The sequence below is a fragment of the Heterocephalus glaber genome, unplaced genomic scaffold (genome assembly GCF_053883595.1).
Source record: "Heterocephalus glaber isolate CG9 unplaced genomic scaffold, H.glaber_assembly_v1.0 deba00000678, whole genome shotgun sequence".
Taxonomy (NCBI): domain Eukaryota; kingdom Metazoa; phylum Chordata; class Mammalia; order Rodentia; family Bathyergidae; genus Heterocephalus; species Heterocephalus glaber.
The window spans coordinates 4,344,672-4,369,500 of NW_028258157.1; the positions used below are offsets into that span (position 1 = coordinate 4,344,672).

The 24,829-nt window shown below is 45.1% G+C and overlaps 1 protein-coding gene across 10 annotated transcripts in view; it reads right to left on the reverse strand.

Annotated features, from left to right (window-relative positions):
- Elapor2 (endosome-lysosome associated apoptosis and autophagy regulator family member 2) overlaps nucleotides 1–24,829 on the reverse strand; it is a 138,330-nt gene that overhangs the window by 48,840 nt on the left and 64,661 nt on the right. For 7 of the 10 annotated variants that reach the window (XR_002393029.2, XM_021254009.2, XM_021254007.2 and 4 more), the window contains exons 2-4: nucleotides 21,256–21,376; nucleotides 8,106–8,301; nucleotides 1,426–1,573 (exon numbers count right to left, since the gene is read on the reverse strand). Coding sequence is in view for 7 of the 10 variants with exons in the window: in XM_021254009.2 (XP_021109668.2) it covers nucleotides 1,426–1,573; nucleotides 8,106–8,301; nucleotides 21,256–21,376 (465 nt within the window). In the remaining 3 variants the exon portion in view is untranslated. Of the gene's footprint in view, nucleotides 1–1,425; nucleotides 1,574–8,105; nucleotides 8,302–20,490; nucleotides 20,543–21,255; nucleotides 21,377–24,829 lie in introns of those variants that run through there. The other 3 variants (XM_021254008.2, XM_021254011.2, XM_087206765.1) reach the window with 3 other exon arrangements.

Sequence of the window (24,829 nt, forward strand, 5' to 3'; positions counted from 1 at the left end):
TTCTGAGACTAAATATTGCTCTAAATTAATGCTCACATTTAATTCTCAGAGCACAACTACATTTCTTAGCCTTCACATATTTCCCTTCTGTTAACCACCAGGACAGCAACTGCAAAGTGCTGGCCCTGAGCCAGTAACTACAACCTATAAAGCTGAAATTTCAGCAAAAGAAGGAGCAGAATGTGCCAGCCCTTTTCAGACTACATACAGAAGCACAGAGGCACCCGGAAAGGAAGTAAAGAAACATCAGCTCTCATGGCACTTATTGGGCAAAAGCTAAATAAACACTTATGCTAACAATCAAATAGCTGGCTTGCTACTTTAGTTTTAACAATACTGTTGAAATGTCCCAACGACTAGAGGATTGTTCATTCTGAGAAGTGTTATGCAAATAAAATGTAGCTTAAAAAGTAAATATGACTGCATGTTGCTCAATATCTCAAACTCATCGCAGGACATTAGTGCTAAGAGGCTCCTTAAAACGTCTTCTCCTGGCTACTTTACAGCAGGGGAATGCCAGAACAGGAAGTTTAGCTTCATTGCTCAACAGCACACAACCAACAAGTTGGGGCCAGACCCAGAATCTCTGAACTTCAAGTCCAAGGCTCATATTTTATAGAAAATACCTTTCGCCACTAAACTTTTGATTTAGACATTCTCATTACCGAGTATAAATTTGCTTTAGAAAAGTTAGTACATTTGTTCCTAAAATCTGGGCCACAGAAACATTTTTCAAGATATTTCCCATCTGTCAGCACAACACAGTGTTTAGTGTAAGAAATCAATCTGAAAACATTGTGAAGCCCTGCAGCCACTGCAGCAGTAAATATTTGCTCAACTTAAGAGTTTACACAGACTAATTAGATACATTCAGTGGTTATTCTGAAGGTCTGCTATTGAATCCTGTATTATGCTGTAATGCTATTTAATCATTCCAGAAACATCAACTACCTCTCCACTGATTCCTTTAGACTTTATGAACTTCACAGAAACAGAAGCATGCAGCCACTTCTCTTAAAATAATTGCCCGTGAATACACTTAAAAAATTCTAGTCAGTAAAAAAATGTTTTCTCTTTGAATTGCCAAGAAAGAAACATTTTAAATAAAAACTAAAATGGACAAAAGTATTTTTAATCAAATAGCATTTACATCCATAAAACATTAAGGACAAATGAATCTTAGGGAAAGTACCAGTCATATGTGCTCTAAAGCAAAAGATAGTCTAATGGGCATAGCACCAGGTGGAACACCAGAGACAGTGTGGACAACTAGAAGACAAACACTACAGAAAATTAACTCATTTCAATACCAAGGGTTCAGTTAACACAACAGTAATTGAGGATCAAGTGGAATGGAATGATGGATTAAGGGAAATTTACATGAATGTCCCTTAAAAAGAACATCAAGAACGTAAGAAGCCTTACAAAGAACTCAAAGAAGATGTTGTTGTCGACATACTGGTACTCAAAGAAGACATAACCGGACTTCTTCAGATGCACGGCATAGATCAGCGATACTGTGCAGTCGTCGCGGTTGGACTCGATGTAGTTCCCACGAGGGATCCAGGAAGAGCTGTGGAAACAGCAGCAGGCAGGCTCTGTGTCAGCATCCACGCATCCAGAGACCACCTCTGGTCCGGCACTGGAACAGACTCAGAGCAGCTCTACAGGCCACGCAGAGCTGCAGAGCCCCGGCCCCGGCAGCTCAAAGGTGAGCTCCCCCACTGAGAGAAGGCTTATCTTTCAAGGCACGTGACTGATCTCAGAAGGCTATGGGACCCGCTTGCTGGGAAACTGCTATTTTGATCAAAACTTTGGTCACCAACAGCAGGACCACTGCTGCTCATGGCCTTGAGTAGAAGTATTCTTTGAAACAACACCCAGACTTTTATGTGCACACACACTGCAAATAAATGGAAAGCAAGGCAGTGCCAATGATGAGGAGATCAACATAGATAAGTTACGTTTCTTTATCTCTGAGCTTGTTCCAGAAGTGATGGCATGGAAGAACTGAAACTCTTCTGAATGATGGAGTTAGTTTTTAAGTTCCTAGATTTTGTTACGATTTTTTTTTTTAGTACCGGGGATCGAGCTCAGTCCTTGCACTTGCGCAGCAAGTGGCAAAACCACTGAGCTAAATCCCCAGCCCTGTTAAGGCTATTTTTAAACAACTGATTATTTAAAAAATAGTATCATCACTTTCAGTGTTTATGACATGTTTCTAAATATATGACAATATCAAAAGATAAGGGTGTATGTAAATGTACCTACACTGGTACAGAATTTAACATTACATAAAAGCACAATGTCTCTACACTACAGCTAGAATACACATTGCCATTTCTAGACTTTACAACCCAGGGGTAGCAGAGATATCCTAAGACATTAAAAAATGTTAACCATGACAGAAAATGATTGGTGAATTTTACTTTTTTAAGGTTTAAATTTCTGGTTATCAAAGAACATCCTTAAAAAAATAAACAGGCAAGCAGGGATGGTACTGCACACCTATACTCCCAGCACTCTGGGAGACTTAGGCAGGAAGATCATAAGTTTGAGCCTAGGTGGGCAACTTGATGGCTTAGTGAGATCCTATCTCAAAATTAAAATAATTTCAGAAAAGGACTGTGGGGGAGGAGGCTCCCGGGCCATCATAGTACTGCTCACAGCACAGGGGAGGTGAACCTGCCCCTCCCCCCATCAAAATGAGAAGACACATAAAAAAGCCTCAAAACCAGACTTCCAGATCACCTACAGCAACCCCAAAGGGAAACGAGATGGAACAATCTGATACTCAACCACCTGGACTCCCTGAACTGGCAACAAAAGAGGATCTGGGAAAAATGAAATCAGAAATAATTTCTCACATAACAGCAGAGATTGTGCCCATAGTGCAAGACATGATTAATAAATCTAGAGAGGACACAGATAAAAAAATAAAGGAGCTGAGGAACGTGATGGAATCCCAACATAGGAAACAAATGGAATCCATAAAACAGATACAAACAGATTTCCAGGAGATTAAAAACTCCATTGAAAGCTTACACAGCAAAATGAGCCAATGTGAGGACAGAATGTCAGATATAGAAGATAAGATTGCAATCAGTGACCAGGAAAAGAAAAATTGGTTTAAAATTATAAGGATCCACGAGAAATCAATCCAGCAGCTGCTAGACGATGCAAAGAAGAATAACATAAGACTGATTGGAGTCAATGAAGAAAGAGGAGAGAGTGCAGATGACATAAAAAAACTCTTCACAGAAGTGATGGCAGAAAACTTCCCAAGGAGGGGAAAAGAACTTGACATACAGATAAGTGAGGCATATAGGACTCCAGCTAGCCTTGATCAAAAAAAAATCTACACATAGGCATATAATAGTTAGGATTCCAGAAATCCAACAGAAGAACAAAATTCTACAAGCAGTGAGAGAAAAGAAACAAATCACATACAAAGGAAAGCCCATCAGAATCACAGCAGACTTCTCAGTGGAAACCCTCAAGGCAAGAAGAGCTTGGAGTGATGTATTTCAAGCCCTAAAGGAAAACAGCCTCCAACCCAGACTGATGTACCCTGCAAAACTATCTTTCAAAATGGATGGAGAAATAAGATACTTTGATGATAAAGAGCACCTCAGGAACTTCATGAATACCAAACCAGCACTCCAAAAAATTTTAGAAAATATCCTAGGAAAAGACAATGAGGATCACAACCCTAGGAAGCCCAGCAGAATGAATCTGCAGGGCGCAACAAGAAATTAAATGCAAAGAGGGAGAATCCAACAAAAAGAAAAAGTCATGGCAATGATAAGTCAGTACATATTAGTTATAACCATTAATGTTAATGGTATCAATTCACCAATCAAAAGAAATAGACTGGTAGAATGGGTTAAGACGCAAGATCCAACAATATACTGCATTCGAGAAACACTTAATTCAAAAAGAAACTCATAGACTGAAAGTTAAAGGGTGGAAAACAATACTCCATGTGACAGGAATCTGAAAAAATGCAAGAGTAGCTATCCTCTTTGCAGATCAAGTGGATTTCAAACCAAAATCTGAATTTCAGATAAGGGATAGTCAACTTGTATGTACAAATCTATTGTGAACATGTGTTTTCATTCCTCTTAAGTAAAAACTTAAGAAGAGAACTGTTGGTTCTTAACAGTAATACAAGTAATTTCTATATTGCTTTCCAAAGTGGTTTAATCATTTTAAATTCACATTAGCAGTATTCAAAAGTTCTAACTGGTTCACACCTAAACTGACATCTGTTCTTTTAAAACTTTTAACCTCATCTCCCTAATGAGTGTATAATTCAATCTTGTTACTGTACTGATTAGTATTTTTCTGATTCTAGTGTTGCACACCTTTTCTTGTGCTGGACTGGCTATTTATCATCTTCTTGTGTCTACTTTTTAAATGGGTTATCTATTAATGAGCTGTAAGAGTTCTTCATATATTCTGGCCATAGGTTATATGTACTATAAATATGGTCTGTGTAAAGACTACTTTTCATTTTCTTAATGATGTCATTTAAAGTTCTAAATTTTGATGGAATTTCATTTATCAATTTTCTTTTTTTATACATCATGTTTTTTGTATCCTAGGAAATTCTTGCCTACCCTAAATTCATGAACATTTTCCCTTATAATTTCTTCTTAAAGTTTTATAGTTTTAGTCGTTCATATTTAGGTTCACAGATCCTTTCAAGTTATTTTTATGTATGGAAATAGCAGGTTGAGGTGAATTTTTTACATACGGATAACAGGCGTTCTAGTACTATTTGCTGAAAACACTATCTTTTCCTCTGCTCTTGAGTTTATGTTCTATAAAATATTAATGTTAAACAATCTTTCAAAACTCAGTGGACTATATTTGTGTGGTTCTATTTATAGATTCTGTTTTATTCCAATGATCTACATGTCTTTCCTTAGGCCAACACTGCCTTGATTACTGAAGTTTTAGAGGAAGTCTTTAAAATTAGGTACTACATGTCTTCCAACACTGTTTTTTTTTCTTTTTCTTTTCTTTTTACTTTTCTAGGTCCTTTGTACTCCTACATAACTTTCAAATTTCAATATCGAATTCTTCAGTTATAGCAAGTATACATAGACCTGAATTTTAATATATACCTTGTGTTTTCTAATCCTGCTAAATTCAAAAACAAGTTCTAGGGGCTCCTAGAGATTTCTTAGTATTTTCTCTGTAGATGATCATTTCATCTACATATAAAGATTTTGCTTCTGCCTTGCCAATCCTATGCTAATTGTGTCTTTTTATTCCCAGACTATTTTGGTTTGGGCCTAGTTTCAAAGTTTAATGGACAGATAAAGAGTAAGCATATCTGCCCTTGTTCCCCACCTTAAGGAGAAAGCACTGTATCTTTTCCATTCATATAAGGCATTCTCACTGGAAGTATGGAGTACATGTCTTTAATCTGTTGAGAAGGTTCTGTTCTACTTCTAGTCCTGATAGCTTTCACCATGAACAGCTGTAGAATTTAGTCCAATACTTTTTCTCCAACTACTGACAGGATCATATGGCTTTTTCCTTTCCTCTGTTAAAATGACTACATTTGGGGGTGGATCTTCCAATGCTGAACCAACACTGCCATCCCTATAATAAAACCACTTTCTACATACTGCCAGATCTGACTTCTAATAGTTTGCTTTGTTAAACAAATTTCTATCTATGTTCATACTTTTTTCTTCTATTATCTTTATCCAGTTTTAGTATTAGCACAATGTTGATTTCCTAAAATGAGGGGAGAAGTGTTCCTTCATTTTTCTGCTTTAAATGTTTGATATAATTCATTAGTTAAAATGTATATGAGCCTGCTGTTGTCATACAGGTAAGGTTTTCAAGCTAGGAATATACTTTCTTTGATAGGTGCTATTTAAATTTTATATTTCCTCCGGAGTTAGTTTCATTAATTTGTCTTCCAAGGTACTTCTTAGAAGTTGTCAAATTTATTTCAAAAAGGATTTTTGAAATATGCTTTCTATATCCTTTTAAAATCTGTAAAATTTGTGAGAATGTCCTCTAAATTTTGATATTGTAACCAAAACAATGTATAATTGATATTGTGTAACAGGAAGAAAAGGTCTAAAGGAGCCAGGGAAGTGGGAGGGGCAAGGGAAAGGAAAGAAGGGAAAAGAAAAAATATGAGAAAAGGAAAAAAATGGAAACAAAGTATTTGCAAGTGGGGAAGGGTGGAGGGGGTGAAGGGAGGGCAGGGGAAGGGAAAAAAAATAAGAACCAAGATACTCATGTAATGGTACAAGATCCCAATGATGAATGTGACTGTTTTATATCTAAAATATATATCGATAAACTTAATGGAAAAAAAAAAAAGAAAAGGACTGGGGATGTAATTCAGTGAGAAGGCTGCCTCTGTTTAATCCCCTGAACTGTGGAAAGGAGGGAGGGGAGAGGAGAGGAGGAGAGAAAGAGAGAAAAGAGGCGGCCAGAAGAAGGGAAGGGCATAAGACAAAAACCACAGATCTGGAGAAAGTCACACACATGGACATACACGTGTGCATGCAGAGGAAAAGCACACATCATACACAAGTACTCATGTCCGTAACACAGAAGGAGCTCTTTTGGCTCCGTGATTATATCTGCTGTGTGACCCAACCAGTTTAAGAGAAGAGAACATGAGGTCGGGGGGTAGAAAAAAAGAAGACAGAAATACAGAAAATAAAATCAGACTGAAACTCACAGTGAGAAAATGATACTAGGTTAACTTTTGCTGGTCACTGAATTTCCTTGGGGAATCAGCTATTCTAGGTAAAAAAAGAAGCCACATCTGCATCTCCTGTCCACCAGAACAAAGATCACAGTCTCACATTTCCTAGTAGTGCCTGACTTCAACGAGTAATGTAGAGCACACAGTGGGTATGCACTGAGAGAGCTCTGAGAGCACTGATAGTACTGACAGAGTACTTAAAACACTGAGAGTACTGAGAACTGAGGGAGCACTGAGAGCACTGAGAGTACTGATAGGGTACTTAGAACACTGAAAGTACTGAGAGAGCACTGAGAGCACTGAGAGCACTGAGAGCACTGAGAGAGCAGAGAGTCCTGAGAGCTCTGAGAGAGCACCAAGAGGTCGAGGCCCTCGAGAGCTGCAGGCCGTGGGAGCTGAGCCTTGGGGATGGAGTTTTCCCCTCCCTCTAGCACGGCCAGGCTGCACTTTCTCTCCATCCTCCCATCCGTGCCTGGCGCTGTGTGCAGCCCTCACTGGCAGCAAGGCAGAGGCCAGCACCCTGCTCTCAGAACCGCGGAACTGTGATACTAAAAGCTCTTTCCCGTGTAGGCTACTGGGTCTCGGGCTCTGTCATAAGGAAGAAAACATCCGGAAATCAGCAGGGCAGCACAGACACCTGGCAGGGACACCTGGCAGAAGAGGAGGAGGCTGGCTGAGGGAGAGGCAGGAAAGCAGGGGAGGCAGAGCTTTCCACCCAGAGGGGTGTTCCCGGCACCCTCGGCTCTCAGTGGAAACGCGGGTCCCTGAGAGGGCACTCCTGTCAGGAGGCAGCGGAGGGCCTGGGGTCTAACCCTCTTCCCTGCGACCACACGAAAGGAGAAGGCAGCCAACACAGGGGAACAGGAAGCGGCAGCCCAAAGATAAGCACTCACTTGCTTTTTCACACAGTTCAACAGCCCTGCAATGCTGCCAAGGCAAGGCTAGCAATTCCCCGGGAACTAAGCAAAGGCTTTCCTCTGGGTCCAACCACTCTCTCGCAGGAGTCATCAGATCCAGGGGGCTGATCCACCCTTCCTTTCAAGGAAAAGAATCTGAAATTATCCATTGGAAGATGAAGAAAGCTTAGCAGAAACACCACTGACCCCAGCATAGTTATAAATATATTACGGGGAAATGAATTCGTTTCTCTGATAGCCTCACTGCAATTCTGCATGCAGCATCTCTTATACCCTGGGGCCGCTACCTGAGCCCCAGGAAAACTCAGCCGCATCATCTGTGAAGCCGGCCCCCAAGCGCGCCTCTTGGAGTTGGCTCCTCCGCGGTCCGGGCAGGACCAGGGTCGTCCTCACCCCCTCTCAAGGACAAGCCCCAGCCAGCGCTCCCGGGTCTCACTCACTTGCTGCAGCTGTCCGGCCTGCTGCCCGGGGGCCCCAGCCCCGTGTCCAGGAAGGTCGCCACGGTGGAGAACCCTGCCGGCAGCTCGTCCCACTCCTCAAACTTGATGCCGCTGCCCAGGGAGTAGGAGCCCTCGGCGCACTTGCTGCACACCTGGTTCCGCATCTCCAGGTACTCTCCGGCGGCACAGGAGAAGGCTGGAAGGCAGAAGAGCAACCTGTCAGGCAACGGCTCGCATCTCCTCACAGCCCACGGGGAACGGCCCGTGCCTCCCACCGCCGTTTGCTTTAGTCTGGCCCCGGCCTGTTTTATTCAGCTCTTCCTCTGCTTCCCCTCTTCTCATCAGGGCAAAAACGCGGTGTCTCAAATCGCCTCATCTTCCCTCTGTCTGCGACCTTCTTTCCCAGAGGTGCGGGCCAGCGACGGCTTCCCGGGGAGTGCTTTCCCACCCAGCGGTCCCTGCCACAGGCAGGCAGCTGTGCCACAGCAGCCTTCGAGCCTTGGAGGGCCCGCTTAGCAGGAGCGCTGTCGCTTTCCGCTTTGAAAAGGTATCTGCCGATGGCATGAGAACGGAGAAGGCAGGCAGTGCTGGGGCGGTGATAGCCAAGGGCATGTCTCCACCCGAAACCGGGCGCTCTTTCAAGGCTCACAACGGCCTCACCTCACGCTATTCCAGGCCAAGGTCTCCGCTCACGCCACGCGCTCCACCCGGAGGCTGCAGAGGGCAACGGGAAGCACAGCAGCATTACTGCTGCTGGCCGATTAACCTACGCCCCGAGGGGCTGGGCTCTGCCTGAGCCACACAGGGGCTCGGCCCCAGACCGAGGCTTTCTAGGCCTCTGCTTGGGGCAGTGAAAAGAGGAGGCTGAGCGAGCGAGACACCCCAGGTGTCAGGTGGAGAGAGACCGCCCGCCCGCCCAGCAGGAGGAAAGCAGCAAGCTCAGGGCAGTGGGCTCCCGGCTCCGACTGCTGAAACTCCTTAGTCTGCTAAAACCCACACTGGCCCAGCTCCTTACCGCTGAACTAACAGAATGCTTTCCTTCGGGAAAACTTAACCATGCTGGTGATGGACTTCCCACACTCAGATCCCCATCCCCAAACCAGTAAAACCCCAGAGGAGAGGCCAAGCCACTCCTGCACGCTGACTTCGCGGGCACAGCTGTCCCAGGGTGGGGAGAAGCAGCATCCTGGGCCGGGTGGTACCACTTCCCAGTTCTGTGGCCCTGGGTCAGTTCTTCGCCTCTCCAACCCTTGGTTTCTGTCCCTAAAAAATGAGATAACTTTCACGGTAGCTGCCTCAGCGGGCTACACTGAGAAAATGCACATAAAGTGGTTGGCATGGTGCATAGCGTCTAATACATGTTTTCTGTGTGCTTTTATCAGAACTATCAGGACCACCACAGAGGAGGACAGTTACAGGGAAAATTTTTGTTGTTTCACTGGCTTATGAGTCATCTAGCAAACTCAACTAGATAATATTTCTCTAATATGATTAGTAGTGTCATAATTAACAGCCAGCATGGTATTAAATCAAGGATCAGCAAACTACAGGCTGCAGGACAAATACGGTGCTCAGCCTGCTTTTATAAATAAAGTTTTATTGAAACAGAGCCACAATTATTCCTTTATATATTGCCTATGGCCCCTTGCATACCATAATGACAGAGTTGAATGGATGCAAAAGAGAAGGCTCCTCACAGAGCTGAGAGCACTACTGACTGATAAAATAAGAGTTAATTTGGAAGACAGTTTCATCTGGAGTCCAAAATTGAACTTATCAATTAACTTAATTGATATTAATAAATGATTTATAAACAATAACAATAAAAATATTTTATATGTTGTTATAAGGGACTATAAAAACTAGAAAGAAGAAAACTGTGAATCTCGTCTTTTAAACACATTGGAGTTACTTCAAGGTGTTCACTACCCTGCTAAAATACCCTTAACTCCCGCAGAAGTACAGGATGCCTGTGCGACAGAAGGAAGCTGAGAGGCAAAGGCGACCGTGACCGCAGTCTGTATGACAGAGTGCTGCACGTGGCACTCCATGAACACGGAACACTTGTCCACAAGAGTTCAGCTGCTGCGAGCACTGCAGTGTGGAACACTGAGCCACTGCTCCTGGTGGAGCTCAGGGTTAGGCTCCTGGAGCCTCCAGACGCGATCAGCACATAACCTGTCTGAGTGCATCTCTGCCTGGAGACCTCTCCCAGCTGTGCAGCTGGCTTACTAACCATGGACGCCCGGGCAGCAGCACTGCCCTCACGTCTGAACACGGCTCACAGGACCCAACAGGTGCCTCCTCCAGGGGGTGCACACAGCCCACCTGCACGTGGGGCGCTGGCTGGGACTAAGCACTGACCTTCCACAAGGCCGCTGGAAGCAGCAGAACCACCACATGAGTAAATAACAAGGGTCCAAAAACATGGTACCAAAGAACCCACAAAGGGATACCTGTTCATTCTAGTATGAGAGGTGAAATAAATCACTTGGCCACGTGAAGCAACAGCGCAAGGTGCTATGTGGCCAGGTGCATGGCACACACCTGTAATCTCGCTGAGGAGGCTGAGGCAGGAGGACAGTGAGCTCGAGGCCAGTCTGGGCTGCATGGCCAGATCCCCATCTCATAAGAAAACTTTTAAAAACAGCCGGAGATGTAGCTCCCTGGCTTCAATCCCCAGTACCAAAGGGGGGCTTTGTAAGCTGGTGCTGATCCCCCAGACAGAACACAGGCTTGGGCTCTGAAGCCTAACCGTACTGGTCTCCACGGCAGCCGTACTGACTCACACTCCTCCGATGGTGCCGGGCTTCCTTTCCCATCTCTCCCCCAGCACCTGTCACCCTCATCTCTGGACCACAGCCACCGGCGGGCAATGCGATCAACGCGCCCTGGGACTAGTGATGCTGGACATCTTTACATCTTCGGCGAAATGCTGGCTCAGGTCCTCGCTGTCTTTCACCTGGACTGTCTGGTCCCCTTCGGGCGAGCTGGTCGGTCCGTGCGTGCATGGAGGGGAGCCCCGGCAGCCCTGAATGTGTTCCTCCCGTGCCACGGGTGCCCTCCACTCTGCTGTCCCGTCCCATGCAGCTTCTCAGTCTGATGTCATCCACTTATTAATGGTTTTGCTGCCTGATGTGTTAGTTACTTCTCTATCATTGCTGAGACAAAATACCCAACACTCAGAGTTGGAGGGAAGGGTTATTTGCTCACAGTTCGTAGAGGTTCAGTCCACAGTCGGCCGGCTCCAAGTCAGGGATGGCAAACAGGCGTCGTAGAGGGGAAACGACATGGCGCGCACAAGGCAGCGAGGCAGCAAGGGAGCTTCACCGTGTCTTTCTGCCTCTTGCATCCCATCCAGACCACCGGGAGTAGGGCGGTGACAACGACTCACTCACTCAGACTAGTAATCACACCCCTAATCCCAGCATCACACATTCCAGATTCCGCCACCTCTGACCGGTTGAGGCTTTGGGGGCACAGCCAGACCCCAACCATAACACTTCAGCTTTGGGGTCAAAGGCAGGAAATCACTGCTAGACAAGGTCATACAGCTTGTCCCCTAGATTCCTCTAGCAGTTTTCACTTCAGGTGTTGATCTTATGTTCTTCACCTATTTTTTTTTTTTTTTTTTTTTTTGGTACCGGGGATCAAACTCGGGGCCTTGTGCTTTCGAGGCAGGCACTGAGCTAAATCCCCGGCCCCCTCTTCACCTATTTCCAATTGATTTTTTAATATGGTGAGAGACAGAGGCCCATGTCGTTTTCCTGTGTGTGGACATCAGTTTTTCCAGCACCCTTTATTGAAGAGACTGTCCTGTTCCTACTGTGTGTTTCTGGCAACTGTGTCAAAAATTGTCAGCGAGTGGATGGTTCACTTTGGACTCTGCTCAGTTCTTCTGGTCAATACATCTGGTTTTTGGCATGTATGTTTAGATGAGTGCTTTCCACTAAAACTCTGCGGAAGTCAGCCTGGAGAGCCAGCCCTATGCGACAGGAATGCTGTACTCGGGCTGGCGCTGCAGTGCAGTGGCAGATTCGCGCCTCACATGTGCAGGGCCCTGAGCTCCAGCCGCAGCACCACAGAACCAGCAGAGCCCTCTGAGCAGACATGGCTGGGAGAGCAGTGAGACGGGCGGCTCTATCCACTGAGTCCCAGAGGCTCTGCTGCGAGGACACACTCCACACCTCCCAGGAGGACGCAGCACTACCAAGGCCCAGGGCCCCGAGTCCAACCGGAAGTCCTGGCGAGTGTCTTAGTCTACAGGAAGCACTGCCTGCCAGCAGCATTCCACAGAGAAGACTGGGAGACGCGTGCGGTCACCACCATGCCCACCACCTTGCTCGTTTGCTACAAGTCTGCAGCGCTCACATACCGGCTCTAACAGTGCTTCTTGGAGCCCCCAGTGTTTGCTCCACGTGACACAATGCCATCTTCAGAAGAGACAGGTTGTTTTTGTTTTTTGGTACCGGGGATCAAACTCGGGTCCTTGCGTTTGCGCAGCAGGTGGTGAAACCACTGAGCTAAATCCCCGGCCCTAGAAGAGACAGTTTGCATCCCCCTTCCCAAGCCAGATACGCTCTTCCTGGCCTCACTCCTCCAGCCAGGACTTCCATGAAGACGCTGAATGAAGGTTCCAGAGGGAGCACCTGGCCTTGTTCCAGATCCGGAAACCACCGTCAGCTCCGTCACTGAGGACACATTAGCTAGCTGCAGGTTCGTCACACGACACAGAAGCGCTTCTCCCTGGCACTGACTTAGTGTCATGAGTGGTGCTGAGCTCTTAAGTGCTCTGCAACAGCTGAGATGGTCATGGTTTTCATCACTCGTTCCGTTAACATGCTGAATCACACTCACCGAGCTGCCTATGTGAAATCACCCTTGCAGCCTAAGGATAAATCCTGCTCGCTGGTGGCATATCATCTTTTAATGTGCTACTGCTAAAGTCAATCATCTAATCTACAGATCAGAGCTATACGTCGCTCTAGTCTTTATTATAATTTCCTTCTTCCTGCTAACTCTGGCAATTTAGCCTTTTTCTTCCACTCCCTTGATGTGCAATATCAGACAGCTTATTTGATATCTTTCTTTTTTAACATAGGCACTTATCACTATAAACTTCCCCATTAGTCCTGCTTCTGCTACAGCTCATACCTTTTAGGTGGGATTTCTGTCTCTTTTGTCTTTAAACATTCTCATTTTGCCTTTTGATGCCTTCCTTGATCCATTGGTTGTTCAGGAGCATGTAGTTTAATTTCTATATATTTGTGAATCTTCTCAGTAAAAACGTAAGTAAGCAATTACAAGCCAGTGTGGCAAACTGAGTGCCATATTATGACGAATGTAATTACAAGTTAAAATTATGAACCTGATCAGTTTAACAACAGGAATGAACATTAGGCCGTAATTGTGCTAAAGTTATTTTCTGAAGATGCTGATGCATTTCCTATTAGAAAAATAAAAATTTCTAACTGGAACATCTTTACTTTTTTGTATATAATAAACTATGAGATGGTATGTAAATATCTAATTTCATCAAGATTTTTTCTTATCAAATAAAATCATATTTCTGGCTAAAAACTTTCCTTCTAGTCATTTTAATGAATAATCCAACCAACCACAATATCAAGTATGTTTCTTTTAAAAGACTTGAGCCCTAACCTTCATCTTCCCCAGCAAAATAGTGTGAAAGGCCACTGCTCCATTGTGTGCTACAGAGCCTGGGTTATCATCGCGGAGACACGGGCTCCGTTTCCACAGCCAGTATCAGGGACTGTCCCTGACGCGTCTCCCTCACAGCTGTGGAAAGGCAGGAATCACGCTGGGGGCGTCCTGGTGTTGTATTTGTCCAGAAGAGCCTGAATGCTGGCTGCGTAGTCAGGGCAGTGACTGGGTGCTCTCCCTTGGGTGAGGAGCCACGCATCTTCCACTGGCCGGTGATGCTCTCACCCAGGCATGTCCCCTGCTTCTCCTGCAGCTCACGGGTGTCCCGGTGATACTGTCCTCACAGACCCTGCCCAGACACTGCTCACTGGGGGACACTGGGTATGTACAGTGCTCCAGGACAGAACGGAGGCTGCTGAGGCAGTGACCCACACTGGCTGCCACGAGTGCACATGGGGCCATCACATGGGCAGCGGAGCACAGTCATGGTCAGCAGAAGCCATCTGTGGTGATGGCATTAGAAAGGTCCTAGAAACCAGCCAAGATCTTCCTGGGGAGACCTTGGTGCATCTCTAGCAGAAGCAACTGTGATGGCCTTGTCAGCCTCATTGGGGAATCTGCATTTGCCTTGGCCTGCCTGAAGGTGTGTGAGCCACCCAGGTGCCCGCTGGTCACTGAGCAGGAAGAGCCCTGATGCCCAGATGCAAGGCGCAGGCTCCAGACTTCCCATCCCATGTGCAGATCCTTCAGGAGCAGCTGAGATTTGTTTGAGCTATGGATGGATGACAGAGCACCCTGGCACCCTGAGTGTATTCCCACCGGGCCCCTGCCCTCTTCTGTACAACATCTCACTGCGAGCCACAGAGCAGGAGCTCCGTGGACTGAGCCTGGTCTCAGTGGACTCCATGGAGAGTTGGCAGCAGTGGCACCGTGCCCCGTGCTCCAACGCCTCTGTCCCAAGCAGAGGGCTGACACGCATGGCCAGACCGTGGGCGCCTGCTGCCCCGGTGTCTGACTGGTGTGCGGAGCCTCGCAGCATCTCAGCCGGAGCAGCTCCCTCCTTTGCTTACGATTCCCCGCTCTCCTGTGCTGCAGCCAGAAAAGGTTCTTGGAATGAGTGCAGTCCTCCCCTCTGCCAGACTTGGCCGTGACCGCGTGCGGCCATCCGGGGGCGGTCATGTGTGCTATGGACATGTATGTGTCCTGCTACTGCCAGTGGATGGTTCCAGGAGATGTGTTAGGGCCTCTGGTCCTGAGGCTACTCAGACCTGCTGTTCCTGGATTTGCCATCTGGTTATCTGTCCATTCTGTTACTATGCGCTGCTGTCTGTTTCTCCTCTCAGATTTCTCAATGTTTGCTTTATATATTTCGGTGCTTGGACGTTGGATGCATTTATAATTGCCCTACATTCCTGTTGAATTGACCCTTTTATCATTATGTGATGACTTTCTTTGTTTCTTGTAACAATTTTTGATTTAAAGTCTATTTTTGATATAACTGCTTATATCTTAAAGCCCATTAAATATGGATTATAATGATACATTTAAGAAAAAGAATCTGTACCCAAGGATTTTTTTTTTTTGGTACCAGGGATCGAACTCAGGTCCTTGCACTTGCACAGCAGGTGGTGAAACCACTGAGCTAAATCCCTGGCCCTACCCAAGGATTTTTTTTAAAAATGATCTGAATGTAGCACTTATGGACCCAAGAAAACTGAATATTAAAAGTATAAACCAGTTAAAGATTAAAATTCAAACATATGCATGTATAGCACTGTAAAAGTCATTTGTCGTTAAAACCACATTAATTCACTAGACCTTATATAATACAAAAGCTAATTACGCACATTATCCATGTATATCTACATGTGTCTATGTATGTTTACATGTACATCTGCTTATGTTTATTATTTCATATGTATTCTTGATTTACATATTATGAATACTGACAGAACAGATCATTAAACAAAGCACCCAAGACAATGTCTGATTTGATGCTTACACACCAAATATATCCGAATATATCCATTATATCTTAAATGGCTTATCCTGAGTTATACATGACGGATTAAGGTTACATTATTTGAAGCCATGGACTCAGAAATATTTGAAAGAGTAAAAATAAAGCATCTATTTTCCCCAAATAAAGCATCAAAATAAATGAGAAAGAGAAAACGTAAGAGAATGCCACCTGGAGACCACTTTTTCTGAGGACAGAAGAATATCAAACAAAGCCAAGGCCAAGGAGAGACTCAGAAAGGCCTGTGCTTCCAGGATAAAGCGGGAAGTGACCCGCAATGAGGAAGTGAGGGGCGAGCCAGGACTCCGGGCCATTGTTCTGAGATGAGCAGGTGCCATGGCTCAAGAGCAGTGCTGCCTGAAGGGCCCTGGGTGGAGAAGGAGTGCACAGGTGACCAGGCTTGGTATCAGGCCTGAGGAGCAGCACGCAAGCTCCCAGTGCGTGAGCCCGGAGCTGGCAGAAGGGCAGACGTGCGGTCGTCCCAGAGCCTGCCCAGAGCAGCAAGAGAAAGAACCAGGCTGTCCAAAGACAGGGTGGGAACACATTATGTGTCAGTAACAGCCCCCCACGCCCTTCCCTGAGCACCGTCCACCTAGGCTTGCATGCATGCCAGCGTGCCAGCACCACAAAACTGATCTCATTGACCTCACTCAGCGGAAACCTGTAGCTACATTTTATAGGATTGTTCTAAGAAAAACAAATACGTAGTTTAGCTGTCAATTTGCTCAAAAAATTTACAACTGCTACATAATCCTTAGGAAAGGCCTCCTCTCCTGCCTCTCTTTCTATTCAGTTACATGGTAAAGAATCTACACAATTTCGACAAAGGCCAAGTTCTGGGTTTGATTTTCTTTGGAGCAATGAGGACTCTGAGAAACCATGCCCTCCACAGCCACTGCCCTAAATATTCTTCCCGTACATGAAGCCACCAGGGCTCCTGTGCTCCTCGGGGACCTACAGCTCCCAACTGCATCTGCAGGGGGCAGGTGAGCTCAGGTCAGGGACAGGCTCTGGGGACACCCGTGCATAAGCCAAGACCAGCCACTTGGAGGCTGTGCCAAAGCAGTTACTTCACCCATGAAGTCTGAGTCTTCTCCTCAGTAAATGAACAGTTCCAGGTAGAGCATCCTCAACCTGAAAATACAAAATGCTCCAAAACATGATAATTTTTATGTCAACATGACACCCCAAGTGAAAAATTCTACATCCCTTGTTTCATGTACCAAGTTATTTAAAATACTGTATAAAATTACCTTTGGGTTAGGTACATAAAGTATATATAAAACATAAATGAATTTTGGGTTTAAACTTAAGTCTTGTCCATGAGATATCTCGTTATGCGTATGCAAATAGTCCAAAATCAGAAAAGCTCCAAAACCCACTGGTTCTAAACATTTCAAATGAAGGGAATGCAACCTGCAGTAGCTGCCTGCGATAGGGATACCAAGCTCCAAGCAGAGACAGGACTGCAGCCCTGGGAGCCACAGTTTGCAAAGATAATCCTGGCTCCTAAAGAACACTCAGGATGACTGGCCATGTACAGGCAGCAAGTGACATTATGACAGATCTACAGCTTATCTGAGAGCTCTACAATGACTTGCCTTTGCCCTGACAAAGAAAAAGTCACAGACCTGAGGCTATACTAACACCTGCCAGAGCAAATATATTATGCAAGAATATTGGACAGTCAGATTTCACACAAAATGAAAAGATAATGTGCTCCAGCCATCACATACATATTGCTGTTTTTAAAATAAGTATCAGTAGCAACCCCAAAGGGAAATGAGAAGGAACAATCTGATACTCAACCAGCTGGACTCCCTGAACTGGCAACAAAAAAGGATCTGGAAGAAATGAAATCAGAAATAATTTCTCACATAACAGCAGAGATTGTGCCCATAGTGCAAGGCATAATTAATAAATCTAGAGAGGACACAGATAAAAAAATAGAGGAGCTGAGGAACGTGATGGAATCCCAACATAGGAAACAAATGGAATCCAGAAAACAGATGCAAACAGATTTCCAGGAGATTAAAAATTTCATTGAAAGCTTACACGGCAAAATGAGCCAGTGTGAGGACAGAATGTCAGATATAGAAGAAAGATTGCAATTAGTGACCAAGAAAAGAAAAATTTCTTTAAAATTATAAGGATCCATGAGAAATCAATCCAGCAGCTGCTAGATGATGCAAAGAAGAATAACATAAGACTGATTGGAGTCAATGAAGAAGCAGGAGAGAGTACAGATGACATAAAAAAACTGTTCACAAAAGTGATGGCAGAAAACTTCCCAAGCAGGGGAAAAGACCTTGACATACAGATAAGTGAGGCATATAGGACTCCAGCTAGCCTTAATCAAAAAAAATCTACACATAGGCATCTAATAGTTAGGATTCCAGAAATCCAACAGAAGAACAAAATTCTACAAGCAGTGAGAGAAAAGAAACAAATCACATACAAAGGAAAACCCATCAGAATCACAGCAGACTTCTCAACACAAACCATCAAGGCAACAAGAGCTTGGAGTGACATATTCCAAGCTCTAAAAGAAAACAGCCTCCAACCCAGACTGATGCACCCTGCAAAACTATCTTTCAAAATTGACGGACAAATAAGATACTTGCATGACAAAGAACACCTTAGGAACTTCATGAATACCAAACCAGCAATCCACTATGCTAATTGTTTCTTTTTATTCCCAGACTATTTTGGTATGGGCCTATGTTTCAAGGTTTAATGGACAGATAAAGAGTAGGCATATCTGCCCTTGTTCCCCACCTTAAGAACAAAGCGTTGTATCTTTTCCATTCATATAAGGCATTCTCACTGGAAGTATGGAGTACATGTCTTTAATCTGTTGAGAAGGTTCTGTTCTACTTCTAGTCTCCATCAGCTTTGACCATGAACAGCTGCAGAATTTAGTCCAATATTTTTTCTCCAACTACTAACAGGATCATATGGCTTTTTCCTTTCCTCTGTTAAAATGATGACTTTTGGGGGTGGATCTTCCAATGCTGAACCAACACTGCCATCCCTATAATAAAACCACTTTCTACATACTGCCAGATCTAACTTCTAATGGTTTGCTTTGTTGAACAAATTTTTATCTATATTCATACTTTTTTCTTCTATTATCTTTATCCAGTTTTAGGATTAGCACAATGTTGATTTCCTAAAATGAGGGGAGAAGTGCTCCTTCTTTTTTGTGCTTTAATTGTTTGATATAATTTATCAGTTAAAATGTATATGAGGCTGCTGTTGTCATATAGGTAGGTTTTCAAGCTAGGAATATACTTTCTTTAATAGGTGCTATTCAAATTTTACATTTCCTCCAGAGTTAGTTTCATTAATTTGTCTTCCAAGGTACTTCTTAGAAGTTGTCAAATTTATTTCAAAAAAAGATTTTGTAATATGCTTTCTATATCCTTTTAAATTCTATAAAGTCTGTGGGAATGTCCTCTAAATTTTGATATTGTAATTTTAAACATATATAAGTGATATTGTGTAACAGGAAAAAAAGGTCTAAAGGAGCAGGAGAAGTGGGAGGGGTAGGAGAAAGGAAATAAGGGAAAAGAAAAAATATGAGAAAAGGAAAAAATGGAAACAAAGTCTTTGCAAATCGGGAAGGGTGGAGGGGGTGAAGGGAGGGCAGGGGAAGGGGGAAAAATATAAGAACTGAGATACTCATGTAATGGTACAAGATCCCAATGATGAATGTAATTGTATTTTATACCCAAAATGTATCAAGAAACATAAAGGGAAAAAAATAAGAAGTATCAGTAATAACTAAAAGTGGCTTGATTCTAGTCAAGAGTTTTTAGGAAACATCATACTGGTAGGCCAAATTCAAAATGTCATCACGAAACATTTCAGTAAATAATGAGTAAAAAAGGTGTCTGGCAACATTCAGATAGAAATGATTCCTATTCAGGCATTAATCCTGCAACAGAATTTCAAACCCTTGGCCAATGCATCGAAGCCCTGGTCTATGGCTAAGTATTTAAGCTCTGGCTCTGGAGGAAAGAAGTTCCTGTCTGCCAGTTTCCCCTGTGGAAATCCTCCCTGCAGGCCACTTCAAGCTAAGGATTGGCTCTCAGCAGCCAGGCCAGGCCACCACACCACCCAGGTGTGAAGCCGGAATCGAAATGGCTCAGCTCTGCCTGTTCTCAGGGAAGCCAGGGGCAGCCTTGGGTGGAAAGCACAGGCACAGCGGGCACACAGTTGGCACGCCCGAATCCCAGCAGGGGACGGAGGCCGGAGGACCATGAAGAGCTCTGGGCCAGCCGGCTACCGCGGAAGGCCTGGCTTCAGACAAAGAGGACAAGCGAGCACACACGGATGGGCAGGAAGATGACTGGCGGGAAGGTCAGGCCGTGCTGCCCTTACCCACAACCCTGCCAGAACCCCTTTCCTGCACGAGGCGGCGGCCCAGACCTGGCCCTCACGTCTCCTTCTTCCAGGGACCACGCTGTGTGAAGACACATGCTGGACGTTATCAGGCTGCAGGGCTCTCGAGTTCTCTGTCCGTTCCACTTTCTATTCCACCAAGGAATAACGGTGTTTTCTCCTAGGCATCCTCATAAAACTTCTGCCCTCTCCCTTTTATCAGCAAACCCTTCACCTATGCTAAATCTCCAACTAATTGCATACATGCTCTATGAATGAGAAGGAAAAAGTTCTCCATTTAATTTGCTTACTTACTTTTTCATTTGGAATCAGAAGAGCCAAGCTCTTGGGAATACCCTTTGGAAGACTGCAGGAAAATCAAAACACACTCCGTCACTTCTATCTCTGAAGTGTAGGCCTCTACATTACTTCGCAGCAGAAACCCCTCACTCAGCAAAGTAGAGTTTTCTAAAAGGCAGAGTTTATCAATGAAAATAAATTGCATGACCTATTTCTCCATTCCTTCACAATGCTGCACTTTGAAGCTCCTTAATTGCTGAAAGACAAGTTGTTGAATGTGATATTCAGCAACTCTACAACCTCTCTATAGGCTTCACTTTTTTAAAATAACATCAAGGTACTTCAATAACTGAAACATAAAAAGAAAGAAACTGCTGTGAGATGAGTGCCATGGATGGCTGGCGGGGAAGGCAGCAAAACAGTACGAATGCCCTTGGTACCAATGAACCATGCACTGCAAGTGGTTAAGATGTCAAACTCAAGTACTGTTCGTTTCAAACAGTTAATAAAAGCTTTTAATTTAGAAGAAACTATTAAAGAGAAATTCTTCACTCTGCCCTCCACCATTTCAAACAAGAGAATAAACAGATTTTTAACACTCTGGTTGTGTTATTGCTCAGACATCAGACACAGGAACAGCAGGTACTGAGAAGGCTGCACGGATTCTGCTGGACACCAACACGCACACTCACTCCTGCCAGGGTTCTCATGTTCACAGGGCTGGTACAAAGACGTTATAGTGTAATCAGGGAAATGGACAGTCAGAAAGCTGAGACATACTGCACTCTTTGCCTCTCACGGGGTCGGGCAGGCCGGAGCAGTCCACGGCAGAGTTGGGAATGGCGACCCTCCACCTGGAGCCGCTGCTGTCGCACTCCGTGTACTCAAAGTGGTAATCTTTCTGCAAACAAGCAGAGACAAGCTTTGTTAGAGCCAGTTCTTGGGGGACTACCGTGCGGTCCTCGTCATCCCCAGGGCCTGCAGCCAGACTTCATGACCCACAACCCGATCCCAGCCCATCTGCCCAAGCAGTCACCAACAAAACACCATCAAGCTAGGCACAGAGGAGACACCAAGGACCCGAGGGGAAGGACAGCCAACACTCTGCTGAGTTGTGACCATGGTCCTGCAGTGCCGTCTACCCACAAAGGCCACAACATGCTTCCCTGTCTGTCACAGACTTTGAAAGCTCTAAGCAACTGACACATGTGATTTGAAGAGCAAAATAACGCTAGGAAACTGACTGCTTTACTGCCCTAAGTGTCCCAAAGAAAGAGGAGAATCATTCCCACAGACCTCATTCTCACTGTAAAATGTAACAGAAGGTGTAATAACTACTCCACTACTACACAGCACAAGTTTTCTAAGGAGCCCTCCCAGACTTAATTCCCACCCTCCACAGCTGCCTGCCACCAGGCACAGGTCATTAACATAGACCATTTATTACAGCCGCCCATGAAGACCAGGCTAGTCATCTCTGGCCTTTGGGCTGTGCCGTTTTCACAGTCCTCTCCTCCGGTCACAGGACATTACCTTTGACCCATGATGAACGGAGAGGAACCCGGATGAAACGCTGAAGGAGCGTTCCAAGAAGGAGGGAACCTCTGTATCTGCCCAGAGATATTCTCAGCCTGAGACCCCACTGATGTCATTCAATGCCCCATGTGTTGCTAGGCTGCTCCATCCACATTGCTCAGCCTCGATTACTGTGTTCACAGCACCTGAGAGTGGAAGGATCAGGTTCGATCACCGGGGGAATTTGACGGGGAAAGGCTGCTCCTCGGGGCCCTTTCCCCGCAGCACACTTCCCTAACAACAAATTTCCTATCATCTTCCGCAATCTGCATAAGCTGAGAGTTTCCCAAACCATCAGCTCTCGGTTTTTGCTTTTTGCATCAGCTGTTTCTTTTTGTTTAACAGCTCTTCCCTGGATGTATCTCTCTTCTCACTTTTACTATAAGCAGTAAGGAGAAATTAGGCCACACCTTCAACACGTCATTAGAAAAATCTCCTCAGCGAAACTCTCAAATTCATCACTGATGAATTTGCTTTCCACACAACCACAGTACATGATTCTGCTAAGCCTCCTGCCACTATAGAACAAGAATCACCTTTCTCCAATTTGTGATGACAAATCCCTCACTTCCTCCTGAGCCCTCACTAGGACTGCTTTTACTATTTCTAAGAACATTCTACTGGTGACAATTTACCTATCATCTGAGACCACACAGGTATTTTCTACCGTGCTCTTCCCTGTTCCTGAATGCTAACAGTCTTTTACATCCCTCCTTTTACCAACAGTCTGCTCAACACAGTCTAGGCTTTTCTACCAGGTACCCCAAAATTCTCCCAGCCTCCACTCACTACCCAATTGTAAAGCCAATTGCCCACATGCAGGCGTTTGGTGCAGCAGCACACTGTTATGGCTGAGGTCTAGTTGTCCCGAGAGCCTCACATGCTCGTAGGCAGGGCTTCTGGGAGACGACTGGATCGTGGGGCTCATAGCTGACTTGCTATTAGGAGGCTGGGTCTGTTCAGAAGAGGCAGTCATCGGGGGTGTAGCCTGCGAGGGTTTACCTCCCTTCCCCACGCTTCCCAGCCATGATGACATGAGCAGCTTTTCCTCTGCCAGACCAGCAGAACATGGACTGAAATGTGAGCCAAAATAAGCTTCTCCTCCTTTAAATTGGGAGTGTCAGGTATTGTGTCTTAGGAACAAGAAAAGTGACTAAGATTTTGGTATCAAAAAGTGGGGTCATTGCTGTGACACTACCTGATCTTATGTTGCAGAAGTCTTTGGAACTGATTTGCAGGAAAAGTTTGGAAAGGTTCAGAGATGCCACCTGGAGAAGCAGCCAAAGAACGCTAAAAGCAGAGCTTTATGGGACTCTGGTCAGAGTTCGGAAGACCAGAATGCTGACTAAAAGGCAGAGGGTAAGGACCAAGCTCAGGAGGTTCCAGCTCACAATAAGGACTCCGTTAGCAGTTAGACTCAAGGTCCTGTGTGTTATGCACTAGCAGAAAACTTGTTCACATTCTGCTCGTATTCTGAGACTTTTTGAGAGACTGATTAAGGGCAGCAAATGAATTAATTTGGTGGAGGAAATTTCAAGGGAAACCAACATTCAGGCTATGGCATGGGCAGTGTTGAAAGCTTTTAGCCAGCTCTACATTGAAAATCAAGAGCAGGGGCTGGGGATTTATAGCTCAGTGGTTCCACCGAATAAGGTCCAAAGTTTGATGACCGGTACGAGAGAGAGAGAGAGAGAGAGAGAGAGAGAGAGAGATCAAGAGCAAAAGGCACAGGTTGGTGATTCTAATATTTTTGAGTTTCACCAGAAAGGAAACTCCTATAAAGTTGGCACCAGCAAAGATGAAGCCGAGGAGAGCTTGGTCACTGCAAAATTAGCATTAATAAACCAAATTACTCTGGAACAGGACGAGGGCATTTAAGGAATCAGCATGACCCCTCTCTCCAGAAGCCCAAGGGAATAAGACTGTAAGATTTTGAGAACATAGCCTAAGGACATCCTGCTCAAGAAGGGCCGCCTACAGAATTAGCTCCCCAAGGATTCCGTTCACAGTGTTCCACCTCTGCAGCCACCATTCAAGGGGGCCCAGCTACTACTAGAGCTGGCAGAAGACCCTGGGGTCATCCATGTGGTGCTGGTTTTACAGGCATGCAGAATGCAACAGTTGTGGGATCAGGAAGGCTTCCACCTAGACTTCGGAAGAAAGCTTAGGAGGCCAGAGAGTGTGCTTCTAAGAGAGCAGTGCATGAAGTTATTAGAGCGAAGCCAAAGGTGCAGTGGAAGCCCCGGGAAATTGGAAACACTAGGAACATAGAAAATCTTAGGAAAGCCACAAGGAGTGAGCAAAGCCAGCCCAAGAGAAAGGCCATGAGAGCTACAATCACAGGCAATGCCATAGGGGTGGGGCTGCCCAAGCCTTTTGGCGTTCACATCTGGCCACAGCTTGCCCTGGGTGCTAGACGTGGATCTACAGGATTCATTGTTTGCCCTGCTGGATTTCAGTCATCCTTTGATCTCGCTGCTTTCTACCCACCTATTGCTCCCTTTTGGAATGGGAATGCTTTTCCCGAGCCATTGTATGTTGGCAATGTTTAACTTTCTTTTCATAGCTCATAGCTATGAGGCTCATAGCTAAAAATTTGCTTCACATCTCAGAGGACCCTTTGGATTTGTACTTTTCAGCGCCGCAGGAACTGTTAGGACTTTGGTAACCCTTAGAGATAGACTAAATGCATTTTGCATTTGGGATATGCATGAGTCTCTTAGGGATGAAGGGTGGAATGTTATGGTTTGTATCTAGACATCCAAGAGCTTCAAATGCT